The 12,696-nt window shown below is 60.0% G+C and overlaps 2 protein-coding genes across 2 annotated transcripts; one reads left to right on the top strand and one right to left on the bottom strand.

The window, feature by feature from the left end:
- On the bottom strand, positions 1-2,262 carry PROCR (protein C receptor; the record flags this gene model as incomplete). The annotated part of the gene is made up of 5 exons (XM_080349350.1): positions 1-113; positions 196-391; positions 959-1,029; positions 1,853-2,089; positions 2,208-2,262. 5 exons carry the CDS (start codon positions 2,260-2,262, stop codon positions 1-3), a joined length of 672 nt encoding a protein of 223 aa, XP_080205476.1.
- A 2,045-nt stretch (positions 2,263-4,307) lies between these two features.
- On the top strand, positions 4,308-11,452 carry PFKL (phosphofructokinase, liver type; the record flags this gene model as incomplete). The annotated part of the gene is made up of 22 exons (XM_080350004.1): positions 4,308-4,392; positions 4,956-5,029; positions 5,123-5,200; positions 5,294-5,483; positions 5,637-5,802; positions 6,465-6,509; positions 6,589-6,697; positions 6,980-7,075; positions 7,153-7,245; positions 7,987-8,112; positions 8,207-8,271; positions 8,364-8,427; positions 8,517-8,663; positions 8,778-8,848; positions 8,956-9,043; positions 9,142-9,294; positions 9,383-9,547; positions 9,742-9,803; positions 10,703-10,814; positions 10,895-10,994; positions 11,107-11,212; positions 11,305-11,452. The coding sequence occupies 22 exons, from the start codon at positions 4,308-4,310 to the stop codon at positions 11,450-11,452; spliced, it is 2,343 nt and encodes a 780-aa protein (XP_080206130.1).
- Positions 11,453-12,696: the final 1,244 nt, after the last annotated feature.

Raw genomic sequence — 12,696 nt, 5'->3', positions numbered from 1 at the left:
CTAGCAGCTCCCCCCCGTGCACAAGAAGATCCCCACAGCCATGCCCAGCAAGGCCAAGGTCCCCAGGATCAGACCCAGCACCAGTGGACCATGCGACCGGCTGCTCTGTTTTTCTGCAAGACATGACAGGGACACAGGTGATGACCGCGGGCACCCCACATGTCACCCTGTCTCCCTCTCAGCCCTGGCACAGACCTGTTCCGGCGCTCTGCGCCCGCAGGATGCTGACACAGGTGGTGTTGAGGAAATACTGGAGGTCCTGGGTGGTCATGGGGTATTTCATCAGCTCCCGCTGGGCGTAGGCGGCCACTGCGTCCCTGCCAGGCCAGCGCCGCTCCCAGGTGGCATTGGGGACGTGGAAGCTGAGGAAGGCTGTCCCGTTGAGGGTCACCTCATAGAATCACAGAATCCCAGAATGTCAGGGGCTGGAAGGGACCTGGAAAGCTCATCCAGTGCAATCTCCTCATGGAGCAGGAACACCCAGATGAGGTTACACAGGAAGGTGTCCAGGCGGGTTGGAATGTCTGCAGAGAAGGAGACTCCACAACCTCCCTGGGCAGCCTGGGCCAGGCTCTGACACCCTCACCCCCAACAAGTTGCTTCTCAAATTTCAGTGAAACCTCCCGTGCTCCAGTTTGAACCCATTGCCCCTTGTCCTGTCACTGGTTGTCACCCAGAAGAGCCTGGCTCCATCCTCCTGACACTCCCCCTTTCCATATTGATCCCCAGGAATGAGTCCCCCCTCAGTCTCCTCTTGTCCAGCTCCAGAGCCCCAGCTCCCTCAGCCTTTCCTCGCACGGGAGATGCTCCACTCCCTTCAGCATCTTGGTGGCTGCGCTGGACTCTCTGCAGCAGTTCCCTGTCCTGCTGGAACTGAGGGGCCACCACTGGACACAAGATTCCAGGTGTGGTCTCCCCAGGGCAGAGCAGAGGAGCAGGAGAACCTCTCTGGACCTACCTCATAGAAGCTGCTGGCTGTGCCGTTGGGGAAGAGCCGGCAGCCCAGGCGGCAGCACAGGCTCTGCGTGTCTGCGGGGACAAGACATGCACCAAGTTTATGAAGCACTATCCTCGCACCACCCAACCCACCCACCCCCAGCTTCATCTTTGCTCCGTTTAGCTGTGGCGACAGCTTTTCCAGGGGCTGATTTTCCCCTTCCTCGCCTGCGGTTTGAGAGACGCAGGAGGACTTTCAGCTCAGGGTGAGCGATGCATCGCTCTCGCCGGAGGATGCGGCACGGGGAACGTGGAGCGAGGGGAGGCGTGTGGAGCTCCCACCGGACACCCCGAGGGGAGAAAACGCTTCCCGAGGGCCAGGTAGAGAAATGCAGAGCTGGGAGAAAACTGCTTTGGGGGTAAGAAAATAAAAAAGAAGGTAAAACACCCCGGGCACAGGAACATTGGAGGTAGTGGGGCTTGTGGAGCAACGCAGGCAGGAACATGAAATTGTCACTGGCAGCGTCCCATGGAGGCTGTGGGGTGCAGGGGGGTGCAGGCAGGGTGGAAGGAGGGTTGCAGGCAGGGTGCAGGTGGGGTGCAAGGTGGGTGCAGGTGAGGTGCAGGTGGGGTGTAGGCAGGAGGCAGGTGGGATGCATGTGGGTTGCAGATGGGGTGCATGTGGGATGCAGGCAGGGTGCCTACACCTCCCCATCCCCCCGGGCTGCATTCCCCAGCCCTTTTCCCCAGGGGCAGCAGGAGATTGAGCATCACCCAGGGTGAGCTCCGGGTGAGAAATTTCCAGCTCCTTTTGCCCAGAGCGAGGTTTTGCACGTGGCCGTGTCCCTGTCCCTTCGTCCAGCTGTCCCTAGAGAGCCAGTTCCCCTTCCCCATGCATCTCATGGGTACCACTCACAGTTGATGGGTCTCTCCTTGCTGAAGAGCTTGACCAGCTGGCTGAAGTAGTGCAGGTAGTTGGTGACGTCCTCCCGCCGCCGGGCCCAGGCGTCTGGGGGCTCCAGCGGCAGCACCTGGGTGACATTGAGCCCCTCCAGGAGGTGGCTGAGCCGTCCGTCCAGGCTGGCGTTCCCCGAAAACTCCGAGCTGCCCTTGGAGACGCGGGTCCGCTGCAGCATGGTGAAGGTGAGCGGGGCTGCGAGAGACATCGCACATCACCCACCGTCTCATCGCCTTCCCGTAAGCCCTGTGTGTGTCCTCAATGCCAACCCCACGTCTCTCCATCCCCACTTGTCACCGTGTCCTCGCCTTACCCGCCTGCTCTGCCCCGCAGCCCAGGGCCACGCAGAGCAGCAGCAACCGCAGCATGGTGGGGACGGGGACTGGGACACGGACAGCGATGAGGACGGCAATGGTGGCCCCACAGCCGGCTTGGCGCCGAGTTAAACAGGACCGGGGAGGTGGGGCTGCGGGAGGAGGAGAGTGGGAGCCCGGCCAGGGCTCTCCCATTTCCTCAGCCCGAGCCACCTGCACCCTTTCACTGCCGGACAGGCCGGGGGTGGCTCCGAGCTGCCACCAAGTCCTACGGGACCATACGGCATCACTCCAGCCTGTGGAGAGCGAGCAGCTGGTGCTTGCCTCAGTTTCCCCATCCCTTGGATGGGCGGGGGCCCTGTCCCCATGCATTTGCGTGATGCTGGAGGTCAGTGATGACACAGCTCTCCAGGAGGAGATGTGGGAGGATTTGGGGATGGAGGGGAGCAGCACCACGCTGCACCCGTTGGGGCTGAGGACAGGCACCCAGCACCAGTGTTTCCACAAACACTGATGCGACAGGACCCCCGTCCCCGGGAGGATGTGACCCTGGGGATGGAGCATCCCCATAACCCTCATAAGGGGCTGCGGAATTGGGACCAAGAAACCCTGGTGCTGGGCTCGCCCTGTGTGTTTGGTTTTTAATTCTACCTAAAAGAATCATAGCAAACAATTATTTTGCAAATATAATAGGCTCAGGCAGGATCTCTCAGCAAAGCAATTTTTTTTAATAACGATATTGCAACACCGGGTGTTGTACCTAAAGGTCGGCACACACAATAGGGCAAAAAGCCCCTGTTTATATCCCCCCAAAATCCCGGCCGCTATTTCCCTCCCCTGTTCCCCATTGGTTGGTACTTCAGGGTTTACAGACCACACGACCTGCCTGGGTTTACATACAATACCCTTCCCCTTATCAATCTATTTAAAATGCAGATTCCTGGTACTTTGGCTACCCTTCCCACTAAATTAACTTGTTCCTTAGAGGTGTGGTGCCGGTACATTCCGCCCCAGGCTGTGCCAGCGGGGCGAGCCCGATATTTTAATATACACTTTGTATTTTTCAACGTTTTAATCTATAATTTTGTAAGGAACATTTAACAAAGAACTGTTGTTTATACATAACTGAGGACCGGGCGCCTGATCCCATCACAGGGGAAGGACCAAGAGACATCAGACTACGAATCCTTAATGTAAAACAAACATCTTTCCAGAATATATCCTGATACCTGTATTTAGAAGTTAATTTAGGGGGGAAGGGTAGACAAAGTACCAGGAATCCACATTTTAAATAGATTGATAATCACAGAATCCCAGGATGTCAGGGACAGGAAGGGACCTGGAAAGCTCATCCAGTGCAATCCCCCCATGGAGCAGGAACACCCAGATGAGGTTACACAGGAAGGTGTCCAGGCGGGTTGGAATGTCTGCAGAGAAGGAGACTCCACAACCTCCCTGGGCAGCCTGGGCCAGGCTCTGCCACCCTCACCAGGAACAAGTTCGTTCTCCCTTTTCAGTGGAACCTCCTGTGTTCCAGTTTGCACCCATTGCCCCTTGTCCTGTCACTGGTTGTCACCCAGAAGAGCCTGGCTCCATCCTCCTGACACTCCCCCTTTCCATATTGATCCCCAGGAACGAGTCACCGCTCAGCCTCCTCCAAACTAAAGAGAACGGTAAGGGTATTGTATGTAAACTGAGGCAGGTGTCAGGTGGTCAGTAAACCCTGCAGTACCAACCAATGGGGAACAGGGGAGGAAAACTGCGGCCGGGATTTTGGGGGGATATAAGCTGGGGCTTTTTGCCCTATTGTATGTGCTGACCTTTAGATAGGACACTTGGTGTCGCGATATCGTTATTAAAAAAATTGCTTTGCTGAGAGGCCCTGCCTGAGCCTATTATATTTGCAAAATAATTGATTCCTACAGCACCGTTTCCCAGCGCGCCTCATGGCGCGATATGTCGCGACATTATGGCAGGTATACGGCGCGCTCCGATGTGGCGCGCCGGGGGGGCGTGGCCAAGAGGGCGGTGGGCGTGGTCTCGACGGAGGGGGCGTGCCGGGGGGCGTGTCCCGCGGTGCCGGTTCCCGGAGCGCAGCGATGGCGGCGGCGGAGCTGGAGCGGCTGCGGATGGCGGGGGCCGGCATGGCCATCGCCGTGCTCACCAGCGGCGGCGACGCGCAAGGTGGGGCCGGCCGGGGGCAGCGGGGCGCGGGGTGAGGGGGGAGCTCGGCCCCGGGCCCGCCCCGTGGCCGCCCGGTCCAGAGTCCGCGGGGCCTCGGGGTGCGCAGCGGCGACGTGGCCCCGCGTTCGTGCCCTGGGAGAGGGGGACACGCCGCTGCCGTGTGCGCCCCACGGGGGAGCGGTCGGTGCTCCCCATCGCCATCACCCCGGGGCACCCTCTGCTGGAGGTCACCGGCCCCACGGGGGAAACCCCACGGTCCCCCCGCCAAGGGATGTTACATCTCGCTAATATTAATATTATATCTCGCTAATATTGATATCACATCTCGCTAATATTAATACTACATCTCGGTAATATTAATATTACACCTCACTAATATTAATATTACATCTCGCTCTCGAGCAACTGCTCCTCCGCACCTCCCACACATGCAATGAGTTTTTCCAGTCTCAGCCTGCGTGGGCATCCCCCCCCACCTCGAGAGGACACTTCAGGGTCACCTATAGAATCTGGTCCTCTATGGGGCGTGGGGCTCCCCCCAAGATCATGTCTCGCCTTTCCAGGGATGAACGCCGCCGTCCGCGCCGTCACCCGCATGGGAATATATGTGGGAGCCAAGGTGTTCCTCATCTATGAGGTTGGGGCACCCCCCTTCTCCCCATCGCGGGTTGGGGAGGAACCACCCCCCCAGTGCTGGGGAACCCCTCACTGTGCCCCTGCTTCTCCACAGGGCTACGAGGGGCTGGTGGAGGGGGGAGACAACATCAAGCAAGCCAACTGGCTCAGCGTCTCCAACATCATCCAGCTGGTGAGGCTCAACCGTCACACCCCCAAATCCCACCCCCTCCCCAAACATACATGACGAGGTGTGTGTCCCCCCCATCCCATTTTCTCTCCGCAGGGTGGGACGGTGATCGGCAGCGCCCGCTGCAAAGCCTTCACCACGCGCGCCGGGCGGCTGCGTGCCGCCCGCAACCTGGTGGAACACGGCATCACCAACCTGTGCGTCATCGGCGGGGATGGCAGCCTGACGGGCGCTGACATTTTCCGCTCCGAGTGGGGGGGCCTGCTGGACGAGCTGCTCCGAGAGGGTGGGTGACCCCTCCAAAACCCTTAGGAAAGCATTCAAGGGATGTTGGGGTCCATCCATCACTAGGCTCCTCCGCAGGATCCTTCGCAGTGGTGCAGGAGAGACAGTAGGACCCTAAAATAACTGGTGACGCAGACATGTCCCCACTAAATAGGGCAGATCAGTGAGGAGGTGGCGCGGCAGAACTCCCGCCTAAACATCGTGGGGCTGGTGGGCTCCATCGACAATGACTTCTGCGGCACTGACATGACCATTGGCACCGACTCAGCGCTGCACCGCATCATGGAGGTGATCGACGCCATCACCACCACGGCACAGAGGTGAGCACTGGGGACTGGACCACCCTGACATCTCACCCACCCTGAGAGAGGTTCTCCTGCCCCTCTGCTCTGCCCTGGCGAGACCTCACCTGGAATCTTGTGTCCAGTTGTGGCCCCTCAGTTCCAGCAGGACAGGGAACTGCTGGAGAGAGTCCAGCGCAGCCACCAAGATGCTGAAGGGAGTGGAGCATCTCCCGTGTGAGGAAAGGCTGAGGGAGCTGGGGCTCTGGAGCTGGACAAGAGGACACTGAAGGGGGACTCATTCATGGGGATCAATATGGAAAGGGGGAGTGTCAGGAGGATGGAGCCAGGCTCTTCTGGGTGACAACCAGTGACAGGACAAGGGGCAATGGGTGCAAACTGGAACACAGGAGGTTCCACTTAAATCTGAGAAGCAACTTGTTGGGGGTGAGGGTGTCAGAGCCTGGCCCAGGCTGCCCAGGGGGGTTGTGGAGTCTCCTTCTGTGCAGACATTCCAACCCACCTGGACACCTTCCTGTGTAACCTCATCTGGGTGTTCCTGCTCCATGGGGGGATTGTACTGGATGAGCTTTCCAGGGCCCTTCCAGTCCCTGACATTCTGGGATTCTGTGATTCTGTGACATTGCACCCACCTTGGGCATCTCACCCACCTTTCTTCTCCTCTCCCTGTGTTCTCGCAGCCACCAGAGGACCTTCGTGCTGGAGGTGATGGGCCGCCACTGCGGGTAAGCCCCGGGGATGGGGAAGCCCATCGGAGGGACGGGATGGTGGTTTTTGGGGCCACTACTGTCACTGTGTCCCCAGGTACCTGGCGCTGGTGTCTGGCTTGGCCTCGGGCGCCGACTGGCTCTTCATCCCCGAGTCCCCTCCGGAGGACGGCTGGGAGGACCTAATGTGCGAGAGGCTCGGGGAGGTGAGCGGAGGGTTCCCTACAGTCCTGTCCCCATTTTGTCCCTGGGGAGTCCCCGCAGGACCTGGCTGAGCCCCGCGACCACCACCTGACCCCTGTGAAGCTTCGGGAGCTCTGGCCATTGTCCCTGCGAAACGGGGCGCTCAGCCGAGCACAAATCCAGCCCTGGCACGCCAGGGGCAGCGCCGGCTTGGGGGCTCAAAACCTGAGCCCCCGCAGGCAGGGGAAGGATTCTGGGTGAGTTTTGGCTGAGCCTCAGCAGCCGTTTTCCTCCTCCCGCACCAGACGCGCAGCAGAGGGTCGCGCCTCAACATCATCATCATCGCCGAGGGCGCCATCGACCGCAGCGGCAAACCCATCTCCTCCAACTACGTGAAGGACGTAAGAGCCGCCCCGGCCCCCGGTTCCCCCCGCGGTGACTGGAGGGACCCCAGTGTGACACCCCCTCTGCTCCGCAGCTGGTGGTGAAACGCTTGGGCTTCGACACGCGCGTCACTGTCCTGGGCCACGTGCAGCGCGGAGGGACCCCCTCAGCCTTCGACCGCGTGCTGGTAGGTCCTGGGGAGGGGGAGCTGGGTGTCTTTAGTTTGGAGAAGAGGAGACTGAGGGGTGACCTTATTAATGTTTATAAATATATAAAGGGTGAGTGCCATGAGGATGGAGCCAGGCTCTTCTCGGTGGCAAACAATGATAGGACAAGGGGTAATGGGATCAAGCTGGAACACAAGAGGTTCCACTTAAATTTGAGAAAAAACTTCTTCTCAGTAAGGGTGACAGAACACTGGAACAGCTGCCCAGGGAGGCTGTGGAGTCTCCTTCTCTGGAGACATTCAAAACCCGCCTGGACATGTTCCTGTGCGACCTCACCTGGGCGTTCCTGCTCCAGCAGGGGGATTGGACTAGATGATCTTTTGAGGTCCCTTCCAATCTCAAACATACTGTGATACTGTGATACTGTGATACTGTGACACGGTGTTGGGGGACACGCTACGGGAAGGAGCAGGGAGCTGGGAAGCCCCCTGTGCTGTTCCCCTGCCTGGTGTGGAGGATTTTCTCAGCCGGTCCCCACGGGCTGCGTCCTGCTGAACCACGTGCCAATTTTTCCCCTTATTTGCTGTGAATTTCATGGGTTTGAAAGAAAACCAGCGTCTCTCTGGCTGTAAATCATGCGTGGAAGCAGCCACGTGGTTCCCAAGCCCAGGGGAGCGTTGTACCCGGCTGGTGCGGGTGTCCCCGGTGTCAGGGGACAGCAGGTGGCCCAGGGGACAGCGGGTGTCCCTTTCCCTGGGCAGAGCAGCAAGATGGGGATGGAGGCCGTGATGGCGCTGCTGGAGGCCACCCCTGACACCCCCGCCTGCGTGGTCAGCCTCTCGGGGAACCAGTCGGTGCGGCTGCCGCTCATGGAGTGCGTGCAGGTGGTGAGTACCGGGGCGGATGGGCACACGGGCCCATGGGTGGGGGTCCTGCCAGCGCGGGGGTCACCCTGCTGCATCTTCTCCCCGCTCCCTCAAGACGAAGGATGTGCAGAAGGCCATGGACGAGAAGAGGTTTGAGGAGGCCATCCAGCTGCGTGGGAGGTGAGGATGTGGGGAGACACAGTCAAAAGGATGTGCTGGGGTGTGGGCTTCTCCCCGTGGGTCCCTAGGGCCACACCGCCTTGTCCTTGCAGGAGCTTTGAGAACAACTGGAACATCTACAAGCTGCTGGCACACCAGAAGCCAGCGCAGGAGAAGGTGAGGAGGGATGAGGAGCAGGCAGGGGACACTGGCCCCACCTTGGGGACACGCAGCGAGTTGCTACCCCCTTGTCCCTGTCCCTGCAGAGCCCCTTCAGCATGGCCATCCTGAACGTGGGTGCCCCCGCCGCTGGCATGAACGCTGCCGTCAGGTCGGCCGTGCGCATCGGCATCTGCCAGGGCCACACCATCTACGTGGTGAGCGACGGCTTCGAGGGCTTGGCCAAGGGGCAGGTAAGAGGGACGGGGAACCTGGGTGCTGTGGGTTTCACAGGGGGGTGCGTTTGGGCTTGGAAGGGGGTGGTGGGGTGTTCCGCCTGCCCCAAAACCAAGAGATGCTGCTTGCAGATCCGTGAGGTCGGCTGGCACGACGTGGCGGGCTGGCTGGGACGCGGTGGGTCCATGCTGGGCACCAAGCGGTAAGCACACCCCTGGGGGGTGAAACGGGTGGGACACCACTGTCCCTGGGTGTTTTGGGGACCCCTTGTCCTCATTGTGTTCTCCCAATCTCTCCTCCCCGCCGCAGGACACTGCCCAAGACCTGCATGGAAAAGATCGTGGAGAACGTGCGGAAATTCAACATCCAGGGGCTGCTGGTCATTGGGGGATTTGAGGTGCGGGGAAAACCTGTTTCAGCAGGGACCAGGGGGGTGTCAGCATCACCCCTGCTGGGCTGCGGGGCCAGCACGTCCCCAGCGCTGGGTGCTTGCAGGCGTACGAGGGGGTGCTGCAGCTGGTGGAGGCCCGCGGGCAGTACGAAGAGCTCTGCATCATCATGTGCGTCATCCCTGCCACCATCAGCAACAACGTCCCCGGCACCGACTTCAGCCTGGGCTCGGACACGGCCGTCAACGCGGCCATGGAGGTGAGGTCCCATTTTGGGAACGATCCAGCATCCCGTCATAGCCAGGATGGGGTGTCTTGGTGTGACCTCTCCTTTTCTCCTGGCACAGAGCTGTGACCGCATCAAGCAGTCGGCCTCAGGCACCAAGCGCCGCGTCTTCATCGTGGAGACGATGGGCGGCTACTGCGGGTACCTGTCGACCGTCACCGGCATCGCAGTGGGCGCCGACGCCGCCTACGTCTATGAGGATCCCTTCACCATCCATGACCTGAAGGTGAGCAGGGCAGGAGCTGCTCGCTGGTTTGGGTGAAATAAGAAGGAAAACAGGGAAAGGGAGCGCTCCGGCCAAACCCCATGAAGCCACTGGGTGACATTAGTGGCTTCGTGGGCCAAAGGAGAGGAGCAGAAGGACCTGGGATGGCGACAGAGGACATAGGCACTGCTGCCATCCTGGTGTCTGTCTTGCAGGCCAACGTGGAGCACCTGACAGACAAAATGAAGACGGATATCCAGAGAGGGCTGGTGCTGCGGTGAGTGGGGACCGCTGGGGATGTTTGCTGGAAAACCCAGCCCCACGGTGGGGACTTTGTACCAGCACTGGTGTGGCCAGCAGGCCCTGGGCAGTGACCGTCCCTGAGCTGGGACCTGGGGAGGCCAAACCATGAATCCTCGGGGCAGTTTTGGGCCCCTCATGCCAAGAAAGGCCTTGAGGTGCTGGAGCGAGTTGAGAGAAGGGAACGGAGCTGGTGAGGGGCTGGAGCACAAGTGTGATGGGAGCGGCTGAGGGACCTGGCGGGTTCAGCTGGAGAACAGGAGCTGAGGGGAGACCTTCTGATCTCTGAACTGCCTGAAAGGAGCTTGGAGCCAGGGGGTTCGGGCTCTGCTCCCCAGGAACAAGCGCCAGGAGCAGAGGAAACGGCCTCAAGTTGCGCCAGGGGAGGTTGAGGTTGGATGTGGGGAACAATTTCTTCCCCAAAGGGCTGTGGGGCATTGGAACAGGCTGCCCAGGGCAGTGCTGGAGTCACCGTCCCTGGAGGGTTGGACAGACGGACATGAGGTTCTCAGGGACATGGGGCAGTGCCAGGGGTGGGGGAATGAGCTTGAGGGGACGCGATGAGCTTGAGGGGCTTTTCCTTTATTCTATGGAGCTGAGCCCTTCCCGCAGCTGGAGGGGGGGCCCTGGGCACAGCGGGGATTGTCACAGGGGGCACACGGTGTCCTGCCCAGGGTTGCCACATTGAACCAAGGGGACAGTCCTGCCCTAGACACCCCCACTGCTGTCCCCACCCCAGCCCCAGGGTCCTGTTGGGTCTCTGGGTCTCAGGAAGAACAAACCAAGAAAGAACAAGGTGTTCAGGGGAGGATGGAGGGACACCCGGGGGTGCCGGGTTATGAAGTGGTCCCCCCACTCCTTCCCTCTGCCCCCCAGCAATGAGAAGTGCCACGAGCACTACACCACCGAGTTCCTCTACAACCTCTACTCCTCCGAGGGCAAAGGCATCTTCGACTGCAGGATTAACGTCCTGGGCCACCTCCAGCAGGTATGGGGGACAGGGCCACATGGGCCACCGCTGTCCCCAAGAGCTGACCGGGCTTGTCATCACCATATCGTTGTCCCCAGGGGGGAGCCCCAACTCCCTTTGACCGCAACTACGGGACCAAGCTGGGGGTGAAGGCGGTGCTGTGGATGTCGGAGAAGCTGCAGGAGGTTTATCGCAAAGGTGAGCCCAGGGCTGGGGGGGATGCTGGTGCCACCCAGCACCTCTGGCTCCTCCGGGTTTGGCCACTCGTCCCTCAGCGAGGTGGCCACAGTGCATTGTGTCCCCATCCCAGGCCGTGTGTTTGCCAACTCGGGTGACTCGGCCTGCGTGATTGGGCTCAGGAAGAAGGTGGTGGCCTTCAGCCCCGTGACGGAGCTCAAGAAAGTCACCGATTTTGAGTAAGTCCCCATCCCCACACCCCAGCGGTTCGCCGGGTCCCTCGGGGACATCCCTGGGGACACCTGAGAGCCGTGTCCCCCCTGCCGCACAGGCACAGGCTGCCCCAGGAGCAGTGGTGGCTGAACCTGCGGCTGATGCTGAAGATGCTCGCCAACTACCAGATCAGCCTGACCGAGTACATCTCGGGGACCATGGAGCACGTCACCCGCCGCACCCTCAGCATCGAGAAGGGCTTCTAGTCCCACCAGCCCCAGCCGTAGCCCCCCCATCTGCGTCCTCCCCATCCCCACCTGCTGCTGGGGAGCACCAGGTCCCCCCCGTTCTCAGTAGCCCTTGTAGCTTTGCCACCAACCCCAAAAATCAGGCAGAGCCTGGTCCCGGTACCCAAACCAACCCAATCCTGCCCCAAATCACTGCTGCGGGGTCTGGTGTTGCCAGACCCTTAATCTTAAGAGTTTATTCTTATTATTTAATAATGGAGTATCTTGACCGCCTGAGCCAACTGCTGCTTTTAGTCATGCGGGAGGAGCTGAGAGGATGCGGTGCTGTCCTGGGGCGGGTTGGGGATGTCCCGGGGGCTTTCAGCTCCCCCGGTAAAGCTCCGTCGTCCTGGGGCGTTTGCTTTTTGGGGTGTCTGGAGGGCTCAGCACAGCACACTGGTCCCCGGCCACCTTGCATGCCGCGGGGCTGTGCCCATCATCCCACTGCCGCTCCGTGACCCCCCATCCCAAATCTCATCCCGTTCGCAGCGCTGCTCTCCTACTCTAGAGATAAAACCCGCTGGAGCCAAACGCACAGTGCAGAGAGTGGTCACTCCGCGCCGAGTCCCTGCGGGGAGGAATCTGGGGACAGACTTGGGGGTTAGGATGGGGATGAGCAAAACTGAGCTGTTTGCCGGAGCTGGATTAACGCTGGGCTGGGAGATTTCTCTGCTTCAAAGCCCAGGAGAGCGGGACCGCGGGCTCTGGCCACCGAGTGCGAGGTCGACATCCCTCTGCGGGCAGGCTTGGCAATCCCGGGGAAAAATCACTTCTCCTTGTTTTGGTTCCCACCTTCAAAGCAAAGCACAGAAGTGAGTGATTTATCAAGGCGCTGTGTTTGCTAACGCGGTTGCCAAGCGCGCCGGCTCCCAAGCGCAGCGCCGGTGCCAGATGGCTGCTCGTAGCCCCTTTCCCAGGACATTTGCCTCTGGGGGCTTTTCGCTGACGGCTCCAGCCTCTGGGACATCACCAGCACCACAACATATCATGGTCTTTTGGGTCGAATATAGTTATTTTTTCCCTCCCCGTGGAGTTGTCCCCAAGTGATGATTTCAGTGCTTTTTTCCCTGTTTGGATGCATGTTTTAGGCTCTGGATGAAGATGAGCATTATTGTATTTTCCCTGCTGGATGGAGGCAGCATCACTGCTGTTCCCAGGCATTTTATCTGCGCTGGGGGAGCAGAATGGGAATTGGGCTCTTCCACCATCCATGTGCCACTTTC

This window comes from Nesoenas mayeri (assembly GCF_963082525.1).
Source record: "Nesoenas mayeri genome assembly, chromosome: 9".
NCBI lineage: Eukaryota > Metazoa > Chordata > Aves > Columbiformes > Columbidae > Nesoenas > Nesoenas mayeri.
Note: the sequence above shows the minus strand (reverse complement) of the source record. Positions and strands in the feature narration are given on the sequence as shown.